The sequence below is a fragment of the Astatotilapia calliptera genome, chromosome 22 (genome assembly GCF_900246225.1).
Source record: "Astatotilapia calliptera chromosome 22, fAstCal1.2, whole genome shotgun sequence".
Lineage (NCBI taxonomy): Eukaryota > Metazoa > Chordata > Actinopteri > Cichliformes > Cichlidae > Astatotilapia > Astatotilapia calliptera.
In genome coordinates, this window is record NC_039322.1 from 24,464,848 (window position 1) to 24,483,000 (window position 18,153).

The following is an 18,153-nucleotide window of genomic DNA, read 5'->3' on the forward strand; positions in this document are numbered from 1 at the left end:
GTTACCATCACCATATCAGTGTGAGTATTTAAATCAGTGCAACAGCATAAAAAGCGCCAAAGTTCATAGAAAATCACACCTCACTCTGTCCACTTAGACCATATTCTGCAGTAGGTATCCCTCTGCAACTGTTCTGAGAAGGACAGTTTTTCCATTGTATAGATCTCTTGTACAGAAGATATCCAGTCTTCAGTTGTTGGTGGCTCAGGCTTGAGCCATCTCCTTGTGAGCACCTTTTTAATGAAATCAAATCACTTTTATTGTCACGTCACATTACTGGTACATTGGTACAGCACATGTGACCGAGATTCTTGTGTGCAAGCTTCACAAGCAACAGTGGTGTGCTAAAATACAAGAAAAATAAGAAACAAGGAAAATAATATGGCATATAACTCTACTCCGCATTCATACTAAAAAAAATTATGTTCTTCTTGAAGTTTATATATTTTATTCAGGAATGACAACTGCCACACTAGCTGTTTCAGTTTTGGGATCTTTATAAATCTGCAAATAGTCACTGTACTTATTCTCCACACTATTATACAATTCTTGACAAATATCTGTTGTAATTCATGTCTTCTTAATATCTGATAATGATCTATCTACATTAATGTATTTCCATGCAGACCTTAAAGGCCACAATACTGTCTGATTAAATTCTTTGTCATATTATCCCCAATCCACCCAAAACTATTTTTAAAATCTTTTCCTCTTTCCAACAGTTTGTAACACTTTCTTAACACGATGACTTTTATTATGACCTTTCAAATGTATCCAATAATTTACCATTGACTTTTGTCTTCTAAAATATAGTGGCACTCCACCCGATTCTACTTGCTTAAAGTCTCAGTGGTTGAGCTTGGATAATATCCAAGTTTTAGCCACTGACCAATATACCATACACCTATAATCTATTCTTGAGTGAATTAATGTGGCATCAAAATTTGCACCCCATGTCAACCCTGCTAAACCCCTTATAATATTAAGTACCTTTTTACTTTTACCCATAATGTGCTCTGTGATTTTTCCAAGTTAATTTCTTATCAAAAACTAGACCCAAAAACCAAAACCAATCAAACCTTTCTAGCCCCTTCCCATACTAGTAAAACTGTTTATTTTCTCCTATTTTTTTTTTATTTGTGAAAAACATGACTTTAGTTTTCTCAACTGAAAATTTAAAAATCCCATTCTACACCTCACTTTTCCACTTTACTTATCCCCTCCTGGAATTTCTTAATGAGATGGTCTACATTTCCCACCCTTACCTATAATGCTCTATCATGAGCAAAAAGTAATTTACAGACATATCTTTAAAAATACCATTGATCATAACTGAAAATAACGTTGGGCTTACTACACTTCCTTGAGGAGTTCCATTTTCTATTTTTCTTGGCTCTGAAACGTGATCCTATTTTAACTTGAATAGTTCTGTCACATAAAAAAAATCCCTTAACCAACTAAACATATTTTCTCCTATTCCTAACTGATGTAATTTAATCAGTAAACCCTTTCTCCAAGGCATATCATATGCTTTTTCTACATCCACAAACATAGCAACTACAATTTCTTTATTATTCTGAGCTTTCTTAATATCATCTTCCAGACATAAAAGAGGATCCATTGCTACGAAAACTACTCTGATAAGGCGCTGTTATATTTCTTGATTAAAAATTGCGCCGACCACTCATTCACCATCCTTTGCATCAATTTACACATATTGAAAGTCAAAGCAATGGTTCTATATTTCCCAGGATTACTATGGCCTTTTCCAGGTTTCTTTATTGGCATAATTATTGCCTTTTTGCATCTATATGGCAAGAGCCCTACTTGTCATATCTTATTAAATAACATTAACAATTTATTTAACGCTACATTACTTAAATGTTTCAATATAATATAACATACCTCATCGTTCCCTGGAGCACTATCCTGGTGCTACCCAGAGCTCTTTTCATTTCTCCAATAGAGGGGGCAATTCATTATATCAGTACTCTCTTTCCTCCCTAAAGCTTAAAGATTTCTTTCTTTAGCCTTCACAAACAAACACTTTGTTTACAAACACTTTTAAGGAGTAAAAAAATTTTAATGAGTTATTTTCATTCAATGTGAATAAACATTTGTACAAAACCTTCACACAATGTCTCCTTCACCAACATGAGAGCATGGAATCATGGGAGTGATGAGGTGTCCTCAACGCAGAGCATAATGGGAAACCAGAAGACAGGCCCCTCACCAAGGTCACATGACCCAGTTTAAGCCAACAGGAGCTGGTTTCTACTTTCCTTCTTTGTATTATGTGACCACAGAGGCCCCTCCCTCTCTAGAGGAGATAAATTAATGATAAATATTTTTTAAATAAAGCTCTGCTCTGATTGGTCAACAAATCGGAGTTGAAGTATAAACAGCAAGTGTCTCTGAACTCTTTCACAGTAAGCTACAGTCCTGTAAATGAACTCTTTGATCAGCCTCAAATCTGCTCCAGAGAAAAAAGGTCTGAAGAATCCATCATCACCCAGATTGTAGAAGGGGGGTGTTATCCTGAGGCTGTAGAACTTTTAACTGGTTCTAGATTTTAAATCCACAGCTAAGTCTCTAAACCTAAAGTCCAGAACCAAAGGCCGGCCAAGGAGGTTCACATGTATCCTGAATCATTCATCATCTCTGATCTAGAATGGAACTCTTTGATCCTCTCGTCTCAACACATTCTAGACACGTTCTCTAAACAGTCTGGCAGAGGTGAGCAGAGCGCCTCCTGCAAGACTCCATTCTTTCATCTAAATAAACTCCTCTGGATTCTCAAAGTCGGACAGCGGTGGATTCGCATCATTTTGGACTCTGTAGTCTATTTGCAGGTCTCTAACTGGTCAAGGACTCAGTCTGGAGCATCTTGCCTGCTCATTGGCTGTGCCTCAAAGGAACAGGAAGTGGACTTTGCAGAGTGGAAAAGCTTCATCAGGTCGAGGAACCGAAGGCGTACCTGTAGAAAACATCGGATTTAATACTTAGAAGAAAAACACAGAGCTCAGAGCTCTACACTTGCATGCTGAGGCGTTGCCTCATCTCACCTGTTGGGCAGTCTTGTTTCCCAGGTGGGTAGACACCTGTCTAAACGTTTTCCAGGTGGCTCCCCTCTCCTGACAGGCAGTCAGGATAGCTCGGTCCACCTCGCTGGAACAGGAACAATCAGAGTTAGTTTTTCCTCTTTTCTTATGCTACTTTTAGAATCATCTTAAAACATCTGGGTCTGAAAGCTTCGATGCTTAAATTCATTTTATTTTCATAATGTTTCAAGATCAGCGTTTATGTTTGTAGAACATTTCAAATGAAACATTTCTACAACATTTACAGTTTTATACAATACAAATGTCTTTGCTACTAGAAGATGTATGCTACAGAAGTTTTATTTTTTGGGTTTACAGATGTTCCGTCTCATTTTTATTCCTTAAGGATTTTTTATGGAGCATTTAATGAATATTAAAGAGACTGAACAGGGTGATCCGAAGGGCCAGCTCTGTTCTAGGATGCCCTCTGGACCCAGTGGAGGTGGTGAGTGACAGGAGAACGGCGGCTAAGCTGTCATCCCTGTTGGACAACGTCTCCCACCCCATGCAGCAGACTGTGACAGCACTGAGCAGCTCCTTCAGTGGGAGACTGCGGCACCCACGGTGTGGGACGGAGAGATTTCGCAGGTCTTTCCTCCCCACTGCTGTCAGACTCCACAACAAAGACTTTAACTGAACAAACACACACATCCACACATGTGCAATAAGACTAAGTGCAATAATCTTTTCTGGCATCGTTGTATTTTTACTCAGTTGTATATAGCATTCGTATTCTATTTTTATCTTATTGTATATTTTTATTCTATTTTATTCTACTGTATATAGTATATTATTTTATTCTATTCTGTACAGCTGTGTACTGTATTTATTCTTATTGTATTCTAATTTTTGCGTCATAACTTTTGCACTGTCCACTTCCTGCTGTGACAAAACAAATTTCCCACGTGTGGGACTAATAAAGGTTATCTTATCTTATCTTAGAACACGTTTCCAGAGCACGTGAACATTTGCAGGGTGTGTAATGTTTTATGCAACACAGATTTTGAATGTGTGATTGTGGCTGGTGCAACACTTATTGATGACTTTCTGATATTTTCTACAACATCTGAATAATGCCTGCCAACACTTTTTCAGGACACTGGAGTTTTTTGTCTCTAGTAGTTTCAGAACCTTGAAATGATGTTTCATCGTTATAATGTTTCTTTAGTGTTTTCTCTGACCGTGTCCACATGACGACTTTCTCCCCAGTGGCTGTCAAAGTGATGTTTTTGGCACAAACCGCTTGCCGCTGCCCCTCATCCTGTTCCTCTCTGTCGGTGCCTTGGTTCCCGTCAGGGGAACTCTGGGCAGCAGAGTTTGTGGTGTGGAACTCTTGGTAGAACTGGCGGAGTTCCTGCTGCAGGTCAGGATGATGGCAGAGCAAAGAAGAGAGCTGACAAAACAAAGAGAGGATCAGACTTCGGTCTCTCTCTGTTCCATTTTTTATCAATAACTTGATAAACCCATCATTCCGGAGGAAAATAATCAGTGTTTAATTATTTTATCAGTAGAAGACAGATTTAATTGACAGATTTCCTCAGGTCAGATCAGCTGAGGGGTCAAATGTCATCTACCTTACCTTGTTTATGTCCTCAGGTAAAGGGGCAGAGCTTCCTTGCAGTACTGACACCACCTGTTGGTAGAGTGAGGAGCTTTCTCCCAGGCTCCATCTCAGTTTCCATAGAAACACTCGACTGCGTTCAAATAGCTGCTGCTCCAGAAGCTGCGGAGATGAAGAGAGCTGATGAGTTGCACCTAAGTCACAGCACACCTCTGCGAGGTCACAGTGATGTCACCCACCAGGCCACAGCGGCGAGCTTGTCTGCGGTTCAGGAAGGCGGCAAAGTCTCTGAGCAGCTGAGGCCACGGCCGCAGAACGCTGCTTATTCTGTCATACAGGACATCAACTGCAGCAGTTGAGAACTCGTCCAACACACACATCAGTTCCTCCCACAAGCCCGGATACATCTGCACCGCCTCATAAACCTGACCAGGTAACAGGAAATACAAACAACTGCGGTTACACAATCTTGCTAAATACAATTCAATTCCAGAATTAAAGCCTCACCCTGTAGAGATAATCATGAGCGAACAGCACGTCTTCTGACTCTCTCTGATCATCTTCATCACTTTCTTCTGACAGTGGCTGAAACCAAACAGGAAGTCAGATATCTGCAGATATTAATTGGTTGATTGACTGAGAGCTGACTTTGGCCACTAAAGGTTTCACCTGCTGAGTTTTTCTGTCTCCATCTTCATCAGGATCACCACTGTCTTCTTCTGCTCCTCTAGGTGGTGTCAAGATTCCGTCCTGTTTACTCTCTGACCCCACCTCCTGCACATCGTCACTGACAGCAACACTTCCTGCAGCACTGGGTGAAGATTCAGACAGAACCAGGATGATGTCGCCCTCTTCCTCCTCCTCTTCATCAGTTCTGATGACATCATCCCCTGTCACCTGATGGGAGGTGGGGTCATCGCAGGAAGGAGGTGTAAAGGATTTGTGTTCCCTCCCCCTCCTCAGGGCTGCAAGTTTCTGACTGTATCGTCTAATTTGATCTCTGGTTGCCATGGACACAGTGGCAGTGCAAATGTCAGTGGGGGAATCGGTCCTGGTCAGGAGCAGGCAGTGAAGGAGGACTCGAGGAGGAGTGGGAGCGGAGGGGGCAGAGTCAGGGGGATGAGGGGGGTTGTGGTTTTGATTCAGCAATACAAAGCCGATCCGTCTGAAGTCCAGGTTCTGAGGGAGGCGGGGTGGGTATCGGGTCCCAGGGGGGACGCTGTAGGAGCTGGAGGGGGTTGGGATGTTTGAGGCGGAGCTATTATAGTGCCTAATGATTGGGTAGATGACGGGGAGAGAGCGCTGAAGACAGAAAAGAGATGGTTTTATATATGCACATACACACATACATACTCAGACTTCAAACTACACACATGAAAGCAGTGTTCTCTTCTGATTCACTGTAAAATCAGCCTAAGCACATTCTTAATCGCTGAGGCATCCCAACAAACACAATTGCAGTTTCAACAAAGTGTGTCAAGATTCCACATTAGAAAAGGAAAAGTTGCTGCAATAAGTCACAGAAACGCTCCAATTACAAAACAGATTTTTTGGTAGTTCCAAGAAAATATTCTATTTTTGCAGGAGGATCTAGTGTGAAATAAAGTGTGGAACTTCTCTGTTTGGTTTGCTAAAAGTTCAAAGGTCACAGTTGGTTTTGTTTCCATCACAAACGGTCTGTGTCAGCAGCATCAGCTAATCCTCATCACATCCTTTCTTCAGAATCTAAAATACCGTTCGTTTTTATGACCTCTAAGTGAACCTCATACCTATCAGAACTAGTGCTTCTCAGATTACACAGAGGGAGACACTGCAACAGCGGGAAAACCTGCAGCTGATGGGGAACTGGTTCCTGAGCTGCACGATAACACCGAGGAGACAGTGGGAGGACCACAAGGCTGATTACTGACCAGTTAACTACGTTTGCTATTTCCCTCTTCTCTTATAATCCATTCCATGGAGCAGCAGTCTAAGCAGAGACTCCCAGACCTCCCCTGGGCACCTGCTTCATCTCTCCAGTGTCACCTGGGTCTCCTCGGTCAACTGTTTGACACCATGTCATCAGTGCTTATTCTGGAACTAGTTTTCCATGAAGAGAAGACGGGCAGGAAAAATGCAGAGAGGAACAAAGGAAACACAAGCAGCCTTCCTACCAGCAGCCACAGAGGCATGACGCTCTCCTCTCTCTCCACAGGAGGTCGCCAGTCTGCTAAATTCACGGGACGACATGCCACTGGCATTGGGAGAACCCGCCGCTGGTACCTGAAGGTCTGCAGAAGACAGACAGATGGACTGTGTGTTTTTATGTACAGAGGTGTGATAAAGCAGATCATTTTTCGAAAAAATAATGGACAGCTCAAGTGGAGCGGTCGAAGAATAAACTTTTTAAATAAGTACTCATTTATGCAGCGACACAAATGTTCTAATACTGAAGAACATGAAAACATTACTTTTAGCTACATGTCGGCAAAGTTATGTGACATTAGTGATGTTAGTACTAGTGAGGTTCCACTTGCTTTTAAAGCCTTTACTCTAAAAGGCATATTGTTCAAAAATTGACTTTAATTTTACAGAAATTGTGATATTCAAACCTGAATATCACAGTACTAGCAGGATTCACAGCACTGTTAATGTTAGTTTGGTTATTTTGCTGGCTCCGTTTGGTGGTGTCTGTGTTTTTTTTAAATGAGCTGCTATGTTAAATTTGTGTTTTAATCCTGTAGCTTTGCACACATTTGATTTCCATGTTTGAGAACTGCAAGTGTTCAGATCATCTGCGATCATCTCTGAGGGACAGCTGATTGAGACCGAGGCTTTCCACCCTTGATGATACAGGACAAATTCAGCAGTGTGTGAGGAAGAGCCAGCACCAGCTGAGAGATGAAGAGAACAGACAGACTGTTCTCTCTATGAGAGGGACTACTTAAAAAAAAAAAAAGCTTAAAATAACTAATTATCTGTCCTAAATCACTCTTATTAGATAAAGTCATCATTAAATCTATCAAAGTGTTTTCAGTGTGGAAGAAAATACTCAGGGCGCTCAAGTAAAAACTATGAAAGGCAGTAAAAAGTTCTATATTCAGAAACTTAAAGTACGCAAATATCAGCAGCAGAATGCACCTGAAAATAAAAGTCTGTGTTTCTTTCAGTAATATGAAACATGGAGTGTTTTGGATTAGTAGTACTGCTGTTTGTTGAATTATATTGCTGTAGATGTTTATATGCTTTATGTATTTTCGGATAAGTTGATGTATAGTGCTATAATTTATAAGGATGTTATGTTTTTTTTAATCATTTTTGCCAGGTCAGTCTGTTTAAGGCTCTGATATCTATTCAATATGACTTAAAACAGTTATGGGATGATTTTCTCAAAATCAAAATAAATTTTTCACAAAATTGACAAATCGATAAATCAATCTACTCTTCATTTTATCTAACAAACACATAGTTATCACAACTCGTAAATTGTCTTTTTACCCATATAAATAAGCTTTCAGACAAATTTGGTATTGCCAATATATTAAAAGAACAATATTTGTCTCTCTTATTTGAAACAGAGTTAAAGTTCACTGCTGTACATTTTTAATTAAATGCAATACATTTAATATTGGCCATGTTATATTTACATGACCAAACTGAAATGACACTAGTCTCATTAACAACATTAGCTAACTAGTTAATGTTAAAATTACTGTTGGGTACAGAAATTAAGCCCAACAATATTGTATTTACAGTCCTGTGGTCTTAGCCTCAGATACTTCACAAACCAAAAAAATCTAATTAAAAAACATACATAATTTTCGCTTTCAAAAGGCCAGGTGCTTGGAAGGATGCAACCCATGAATTGGGACGCACCATGTATGTGTATGTATGTCTGCGTTACCTTGACAACGTTGTCAGGAAAACCTGGCCGGCAGCACTGCAGGATCCTTCGTCGAACCTGAACCAGAGATTTCCTCAGCAGGAACTGGGACACCAGTTTGGGTGGGTCACATGACCCTTCCATATTCCTGAGGCCGAGCACCAACAGACTGAAACACACACACACACGCACACACACACACACACTAAGGGCATGGTGAAGGTTTTTCTCAGGCCTCTTTGTGTTACAGTGAGTGTGTGCTCACCAGTCCTCAGCCGGAGTGAAGGCTGCTGTCCTCCGGGGGCAGTACAGCGCGGGATCTAGGCTAGCACAAGGCAGCAGCTCCGGGTACATGAAGACGGGCCGTGTGGCAAAGAGCCAGGCAAGCTCAGCCGGCATGACGGGGAAGCAGCGCACTGTTAGCATGTAAAAACAAGTTTCAATCAAAGTTTCAAGTCAATCAATCAGGAAGCCCCGCCCCCACCTGTACTCACTCCGTCCCCGGGCATCACGGGGGCGAAGCTGTGGCCGGTAGCTGATGGGAGCCTGACGCAGCTCATCCAGCAGCTGCAGCGCCATCTGCAGGTTGGATGCTCTGAAGACACTACAGAAACCAGGAAGAGCCAACAAACCAATCAGCTCGGCCCGCTGCGCCAGCAGGTCTACTTCACACTGAAAGACAGGAAGTGAGCTTCAATGGGTGCATTAACAACAGGAAGTACATCACAACACATCCAGGTGAGTTACCAGGAACTGCCGGCAGGTCTCCGCTTCGCTGTGCAGTCTGGGCACAAGTGAGGTCAGCAGGTAAACCTGAGTAAGTAGCTGGACATGCTGAAAGAAAGACGACAGGTGAGTTCAGTTGCTGTTATCATGGTAAAAGCATGGTAAGAGCTCTCAGCCGCCATGCTGAAAGAGTAGAGTTTACCTGTTGGAGCTGCTGCTGCAGGCATTTCCTCTGCTCAGCGTTCAACTTGTACACGATCAGCTCTGTGTGCGTGTCATGTGGCACTCCAGTCAGCTGTTTCCTTCTTATCAATGCCAGCTGCTGCTTCACCGTGCGCAGCTCTGCGATTGGTCCATCCTCAGCCTCATCATCAGGACACTCTCTGATGTGAAAACACACAGACAGTGATGTATCTGTGTGTGTGAGCATGTATTCATGTCTTTGTGGGGACCAAAAAATTGGAAGTTTACTATACTTGTGGGGACCAACAGCCCTCATGCGGACCAAAATCCCAGTACCCACAAGTTTGAAGGCCTTTTAGGGAATGTCACGGTTACAACTGTGTTATGGTTTGGTTAGGTTTAGGCATTCATTTTTGATGGTCAGGGTTCGTTGCTAGTGAAAGCATGTCAATTAGATGTCCCCACAATATATGAATACCCGACTGTGTGCGTGTGTTAGTTACGCACCTGTCCTGCTGCTCCTCAGGTGTGTGGATCTGAAATGTTTGTGCTTCCTCCTGTGGCTCTTCCTCTTCCTCATGGCCTTCATCATCCACTTCCTGTCCAGCCAGGTCCTCTTTCAGCTGAGACACACAGAAAGGTGAGGAGACAGGTGAGGAGACACTGAGGAGACAGGTGAAGAGACAGGTAACCTGAAGGTGTTTTATACCGTCTCAAAGAGCTCCTCCATCAGCTCGTTCACCTCCTTTTCTGAGGACATAAACACAAATTATCATCTTCAGCAGGTATTAATCACATTTATTGCTCGCTTATGATACATTTAATATTGGCCATGTTATGGATGCACCCTTGATGCATCCATCAGAGTGTGTGTGTGTGTGTGTGAGGGTAGACCGGAGGAGAGGAGAGGAAAAAAAAATACAATAAAAAAAATTTAAAATCCATGGACCTTTGATTGTTGGCCGCCCACTGATTACTGATTTCTCAGATATTACGGCTGATCACCTGAGGCACCCTCCCGAACGTGTGCACTGAGTTTAAACAGATGACTGAGCAGCTCCTTTGTAAATGCAGGGAAAATCTGAACACATGTGTGTTTGTGTACTTACTGGTGATGCGGACAGCCTTGTCATCACGGTAATCCTCTACATCGGGCTCGTCAATGTCAGCCAGGAAGTTGTACTCTGGATCATCCTCGTCATCACACTCCTCTGTCAGAAAAAGATTCTTGATCAGTTTGAGTCCAGTCAGAACTCTAATCCCTGCTCTGTTATGAACCCTCACCTTCATTGTCCATGTCTGAGCTCATCAGCCCTCTCAGCCAATCGGTCCACTCCCTGTCCTCGTGGGTGGAGCTAGAGTCGTACATATCAGGTGTGATGTCAGGAGCTTGGAGTTCTGCCTCCAGCCGGCCCAGCGGGACATCCCTGAGAGGACGTTTGGACCGAGTCCGAGACGCCATGAGACCGGCCTCATCCTCCGACTCAGACAGAGGCTGACGACACAGATGATCCATAATGATCTGTCGCTTTGATCTATATCGTTATCGTATATTGATGCATCACATGACCAGATTGTCTCCATGGTTACCTGATAGGGCTCCATACAAACAGCCAGCTCCTCCTCCACAGCATGAAGCTTCTCCAGGAAGGTCCTGTCAGTCACAGGTTTAGGAAGTGGAGCTTTGGGGGGAGGGGGCGGCCCCATGGAAACAGACCTTGCCCTCACAAGTCTGGACCGACTCCGCGACTTCTGATAGGATGGAAGACAGGAAGCAGGCTTTAAAGTTTAGGTAGGCCAGGGCTCTCCAGCTCCAGTCCTCGAGAGCTACTGTGCTGCAGCTTTTAGATGCATCCCTACTCCAACACAGTTGAATCAAATGGTTGAGCTACTTCTTCAGCATGCCATCAAGTTTGGCAAAGCCCTTAATTTGATTCAGGTGTGTTGGACCAAGAATGCATCTAACATTTGCAGGACAGAAGCTCTCAAGGACTGGAGTTTGAGACCCCTGAGGTAGACAGTGTCCCATTCACAGGTTCAGAAAAAAGTAAACTCAGAGCTTTTAGGGAAATCAGCAAATAAAAACAATGTTTTATACTCAGGTTTCATAAACCGGTGTGTTTAAAACTGCGGAATATTCCTGTTTTCACTCAAATCTCCATGTTTTACCATTAGATCAACAGAAATAATTTGATCAGTAGTTTTGCCATTTGGTCATCAATAAAGTTTTTGAATTTGTTCATTTCTAACAATCTGACGTTTGAGGGACCAGACAACACTGATTGTTTCACACATTTTCACTTCTAAAGCTCTGACTGATCAGCAGACTGACAGCGATGATCACACTCTGAGGACCTGCCATGGGCTGGAGCTGTCCTCCTCAGCTCGGGGCAGCCGAGTCCCTCGAGGAGACGAAGCTGTGCTCTCCATGTCACTCTCCTGGAACGTCTACACAGACACACAACCAATGAAAAATCAGTAGCCAGTCATCATCAACATCACAGCACGCTGCAGACGCTTGGAGCCTCACGTCTTCAGCCGTCTCGTCCTCGTCCTCCTCCTCGGGATGGTACTCGTCATCAGAGGAGTCTTCCTCAGCCAGAGGGATGTCGACAAACTGCGGAGCCTGAAGACAGACACATGTAGCTGAAACTTCATTGACACTGTAATTCCACACAGAAAACAAAGGAGGTCACACACATCCTACAGCGTTAGTCTCAGCGTTCAGCAGAGAAATAAGAATCACATTTTATGACTACTACAAAAACACTAGAGTTGGAGAAAAAAGGACTTTAAAAATGCCTCTTTTTACTTTTAATTATTTTTAAATTGCTAACCTGCTTTAAAACTGTTCATACTCTGACTAAAAGTCAGGTCAGATATACACTACCAGTTAAAAGTTTGGACACACCTTGTCATTTAATGGTTTTGCTTATTTGAACTACTTTCTACATTATAACTGCAGACTGAAGATATCAAATATATAAAGCAGGATATATAGAAATGTAGCAAAACAAAATAAATAACTCTAAATATGCCTTATAGTTTAGATTCCAGAAAGTTAGACACAAACTTTGTTGACAGCGCTGCAAACCCTTGGCATTCTCTCAATGAGCTTCACGAGTAGTCACCTGAAATAGTTTTCACCACAGGTGAGCCTTTTCAGGGTTCATTTGTGACATTTATTGTCTTCTTACAACCGATGGTCCCCAACTGTGTTATTGTGCACAAGTCAGGTTGGTACTCAGCGGACATAACTATTTGACAACTATTAGAATTCATATAAGGGCAAGAACCGATCAGCTAAGTAAAGAGAAACGACAGTCCATCATTACTTTAAGAGTTGAAGGTCAGTCACTCTGGAAAATTGCTAACATTTTGAATGTGTCCCCAAGTGCAGTGGCAAAAACCACGAAACCCTACGATGAAACTGGCACACACAACGACCGCTGCTGAGGATAAATTCATCCAAGTCACCAGCCTTAGAAATCGCAAGTTAACAGCACCTCAGATTAGAGTCCAGGATAAATGCCACATAGAGTTCCAGTAGCAGACACATCTGTACATCAACTGGTCAGAGGAGACTACGTGAATCAGGCCTTTATGGTCAAATAGCTGCTAAGAAACTACTACTAAGAAAAAGCAACAAGCAGAAGAGATTTGTTTGGGCCAAGAAATACAAGGAATGGACATCAGACCAGTGGAAATCTGTGCTTTGGTCTGATGAGTCTAAATTTGAGATCTTTGGTTCCACCCGCCGTGTCTTTCTCATCCGACACAGAAAAGGTGAACGAATGGTCTCTACATGCATTGTTCCAATCGTAAAACATGGAGGAAGAGGAGTGATGTGTGTGAGGTGGGGGTGCTTTGCTGGTGACACTGTTGGAGATTTATTCAAAATTGAAGGCACACATGGCTACCACGGCATCCTGCAGCGACATGCCACCCGATCCAGTTTATGTTTAGTTGGACTACCATTTATTTTTCAACAGGACAATGACACCAAACACACCTCCAGGCTGTGTTGGGGCTATTTGACCAAGATGGAGAGTGATGGACTGTTGCGCCATGGCCTGACCTCCGCAGTCACCCGACTTAAGCCCAATCGAGATAGTTTGGGACAAGATAGATCACAGAGTGAAGGCAAAACGGCCAATAAGTGCTCAATATCTCTGGGAACTCCTTCAAGACTGTTGGAAAACCATTTCAGATGACTACCTCATGAGGCTCATCAAGAGAAAATGAAGAAAGGTATAAAAGCAGTTTGTATATTTTTACAAATCGTCAAGAACACAGTTAAAAATATATATTTTTAAAAATACTAACATTAAAAATTAAAACAATTACATAATCTACTTAAAAAAAAGAAAAAATTACAAACTCATTTTTTAAATTTTATGTTAGTTTCAAATGTTTTTAATATCTAGAGATGTAACTAAAATAAAATAAGAATTTTAAATCTGAATTGTTTAACATTTAAGAACTGAATTAATGTGTAATTGAATTAATTTGATGGCTATTTCTCCAAATTAAATAAATGAAAAATGCCAATGAAAATTTTAAAATGATTAAAAAACACTTTACGGTGTTAAAAATTGAATTCAAGTCAAATGCTGACAAAATGCCATTAAAAGCTTTTACGTCATTTTAAAACATTTCGAAAAAATGCAGGGATTCAAATGTTTTTCAGATGATTTTAAAAAGTTACACTTAACTGAAGACTTTATAAAGATTGCAGTCAGGATTTCAGGTTTGACCTTTGACCTTTACCTTGACGATGTCACTGGTTTTCTTGATGGGCGAGATGGTCCAGGTTGGAATCACCTGACAGAAAACAAAAAGTTCAGAGTGCTCTGTGTGTGTGTGTGTGTGTGTGTGTGTGTGTGTGTGTGTGTGTGTTGCTGTAAGTGGACTCACTACGCCTTTCTCCACCACCTCCTTCAGCTTAGATCGAGTCATTTTGGGCTCCTGCAGAAAAGAAAGAAAGTCTGTAAGCAGGGTCAGGACTCACGTGATGGCAGTGAATGATTGATTTTGATTGGATGATAGACTCACAAATGGAGGGACAGCCTCAGTCTCATTAATGGCAGCTTTCATCATGGCCACCACATGCTCATTGGTGATCACTTCCTGTGGGTCAAAGGCCAACGTTTAAACGGTAAGTTTCCCATATTCTTGTTGAAAGCCTTTGAGTTTGTTACACTTCATATCTTTAAAAGAGCTCAGAGTAACCTCAGAGAACTGAATGTACTAAAGACTGTCAAAGACTGACAGTATTCTTTAATAAGCCGTTACCATCTAACAGGCATCCTACTCCAAGTCATTAAAGGGTAAGTCACATGACACTTCATGGACAAATACTTCAAATTAAACTGCTTCAAAGACAGTAGGCTTAAAAACCTGAATTCAATCAAAAATCGTGATCACACCCTCTCCAGGCATGTGGGTGGAGGCACTCACGTGGATGATGTTTTTCACGTTCACTGTGGTCAGGTTGTGCTGTTTGGACTTTGTCTCCAGTGACTGATCCAGCTGTCTGTCAATCTCCACCTCCACTCCTGCCTCCTCCTCACTCTCTGAGGCCCCATCCCTTGGCTCCTCCTCCTCAGCCAGTTTCCTCTTCCTCCTTCTGGCGGCCTTCTTCTTGGCAGCCTTCATCTCCTCCTGGCTGTCCTCTGATGGAGAGATCGGTCCATCAGAGACACGGGTCCTCACAAAGCCACCAGCGTATGTGCATGTGTGTGCATTACCCATGGTGATGACGAGTCTGGAGTCAGTGGTGTCTTCCTCCGCCAGCTGGTAACGCTGCTCCTCCTCCTTCTCCTGTAGCAAAGCATCATGGGAGGCGAACTGCAGCAGTGTAGTAGCAGTGACGGCAGGAGCTGGGCCGGACAGGCTGAGTTTAAGACACTTTCGGCCCGAGTTCATCGTGCAGAAACATGACCTCTGAAACAGTGACATCAGACTCAAACAACTTATACAGATGAGAATAAAAAGTATTGAAGGGACACCCAAGCTGTAACTCCCGCCCCTCAGCAGGCTTCCAAGAGTTGACCAATCACAGCAAACAAGATCAGAAGATTAATAACAGTTCTTTTTGAACTGAGCCTCAGAAGGAGACCCTGGTGCAGGCAAGCAGGGTGGACCTCCTTTAGCAAATCTAAAAGGTTAGCTGCTTCTGTTCGCAGCTCCTGTCGGTGTGAACATGCTGTTAAAGACCGAGAGACATGAGACCTGAACCAGCAGAGGAATGGGCAGACAAGGAACCAGTAGCCACCGTGGTAAACTACCTGAATTCACCTGCGTTTACCTGTTTTAGCCGCTTCGGCTCTTCGTCCCGCCTCCCGCCGGCTAGCTGCTAACGTTAGCCCCAGAGGTCCGTGGGCCGCGAGGGTGATCCAGCTCAAGAGTGCACGGGGCAGCAGGCCTTCTTGTCCGTTCTCGGTACCCACACGATAACGGGCATGGTCTGGTGCAGCACAGACTAACTTACCGCCACAACGTCAGACGAGTGTGCCTCCAAAAACTACATTTCCGGCGCCCTCACTGTGACGTATGGAGCGGCGTAATTTTCCTTCTTCTTCTTCAGTTTCATGGCGGTTGGCAAACAAATTCTAGGTGCATTAGCGCCACGTACTAGATTGTAATTTTTATCAAAACCTACAGTACCACCGTTATTTTCTTATTAAAATTCCTGTCTCTTTCAAAAATGTAAAAATATCAGCAAAAAACTATGCTCCCCGAGTCTCTTTGAAATAATTCCCTTCTCCTTAAATTATTCTTGTTCTTATGAATGTAACAAGTGTCACCTGGCAGTTTGCTGCTCTCTGCCAGGTGATTAGCAGAGGAGCTTTGAAAAGGTAGTGGGTGTGAGGGGTGAGGTTAGCGCTCTTCTGTGGGAAATTCCAGAGGTGATTAACTCACTCGGGTGCGAGTGGGTATATAGTTCGGTAAGAAACTTTTACCATTTTGTTTGGATCAATTATTATTGTAGGTGCCCATTTTTAATGCGTGTTGTTGGACTTTTTTTAGTTTCGAGTTTTAATGGAGGAATTGATCAAGGTCTAGATCGACTGCGCGCAGGGAAACCGATCAATATTGTAGGTATGTTGAGTGTTTGTTTTAAGTTTTGTGATTTTTGAATGGTTTAATAAAACTCATATTTTATTGGGTAACATTTTAATCGATAATGTTGTTTGTGTTTTTCAGCTGTTGTTGTGCTGTCTCTGCTGTCCTTTTTTTTTTTTTTTTTTTTTTTCTCTTGATTGATTTGTAATTTTGTTTTGGTTAGTACGTCCAGCCGTAAAGGCGGTTAATGACTGAGAGTGAGTTGTGTAAGGGCGGAATAACCTTTCTTGTTTTAGTTTTTTTTGTTTGTGCCACTTCCCTTTATGTCCCAGATTGCAGGTCATGCATAGCGCTGATTCCCAGCTGTGCTGAGACCCGAATTATGTGCAGTGCGTGCCCACGGGTAGATTAACTGCAGTGTCTGTAAACGGGGTGTGACGGTAGCAGCAGGGGCGGATCTAGAGAAATTTTCTTAGGGTGGCATGAGGGTGGCAAAGAAATCAAATGGGGTGGCAAAATCAAAGCCTTTTTTTTTTTTTTTTTCAAACACATGTGCAGGTGGTTACATATGGTTAAAATAATTCAAATGCAGTAAGTATACACATTTTTCATATAAATACAGTCTATAACTTGATTATTGTCTGTAGCCCACATAATTACACACTTTAGTTACATAAAACATGTGAGTTTCTGTATAGCCTATATAATAAATAAATATGTAGCCCAATAAGTATAAAATCCAGAAAGCTACACAACATGGGGCGGTTCATTTACAAACACAAGTCTAACTTACATTTCACACAGTTTTTTGTTAGAAAACAATCACATTGTTACAGCTTAAATTACACAAAATGTCAGAAATCTGCACTGTCATGAACAAAAATTTAAACCTAATTTTTCACGATTTGTTGGATGAACCCACTGAGGTCTGAAATACAACCGGCCATTTTTGACTCCTTTTGAGTTTACGTTTGTATTTCACCCTCAAATTGTTTCATTTTATTTTTTCCCCTTGCCTTGTTTGGTATCTTTCTTTTCAGCTCAACTGAATTTAGTTGTTTTTTTCACTGACATACTGCATTAGTATTACTGATCTGAAATCACATAAAGAACTTAAAATCCTAATAGTATTTCTTTACTGTTAAAAAAACCAAAAAAAAAACCCCAAAAAAACCACAGCCACCTTGAGTAAATTTTTATAACTTGAAATGCAAATATAAAATGCACATTTTGGAAACATAAACAACAATTTATCTAAAAATGCAGCCAATAGACCTGCCGTTTTTTCTTTTTTTTAATTTTGTACAACCATTTAAAAATGTTACTAAAACTCAAATGAGAGAACAATCAGGTGTTGCAATAAGATGCCCCACAAATGTTGTGTGCCAGTAAAAACAGGAGAACAGCACAGGGATAAACCTGCAGGCCTGACAACAGGAGGTGTATCACTCCGCTGGTTTTCTACTTAGTGACAGTGTTTACGTTGCAAATGTGCCTCTGTGACATTCATTAGTGCCCTCACTGACACACAAAACAAAACAACGACTACACAACAGAACAACTACACAAGACAACACAACACACTAAGTATACACTCCACACTAAACGTCACAAATCTCCCACATCTAAAAACTCGCTCGCTCGCTCTCTCA

The 18,153-nt window shown here is 42.1% G+C and overlaps 1 protein-coding gene across 1 annotated transcript; it reads right to left on the minus strand.

The window, feature by feature from the left end:
* Positions 1 to 2,062: 2,062 nt before the first annotated feature.
* Positions 2,063 to 15,932, minus strand: gon4la (gon-4 like a). Its single transcript, XM_026155705.1, has 26 exons — positions 15,744 to 15,932; positions 15,184 to 15,315; positions 14,894 to 15,108; positions 14,489 to 14,563; positions 14,351 to 14,401; positions 14,204 to 14,257; positions 11,964 to 12,059; positions 11,789 to 11,881; positions 11,024 to 11,185; positions 10,718 to 10,928; positions 10,543 to 10,644; positions 10,143 to 10,183; positions 9,941 to 10,056; positions 9,453 to 9,633; positions 9,272 to 9,358; positions 9,019 to 9,196; positions 8,790 to 8,940; positions 8,546 to 8,693; positions 6,816 to 6,932; positions 5,332 to 5,964; positions 5,170 to 5,247; positions 4,902 to 5,087; positions 4,681 to 4,824; positions 4,283 to 4,494; positions 3,066 to 3,168; positions 2,063 to 2,977 (listed from the first exon to the last, which is right to left on the minus strand). The coding sequence occupies exons 2-26, from the start codon at positions 15,185 to 15,187 to the stop codon at positions 2,873 to 2,875; spliced, it is 3,543 nt and encodes a 1,180-aa protein (XP_026011490.1). The 5' UTR covers positions 15,188 to 15,315; positions 15,744 to 15,932; the 3' UTR covers positions 2,063 to 2,872.
* Positions 15,933 to 18,153: the final 2,221 nt, after the last annotated feature.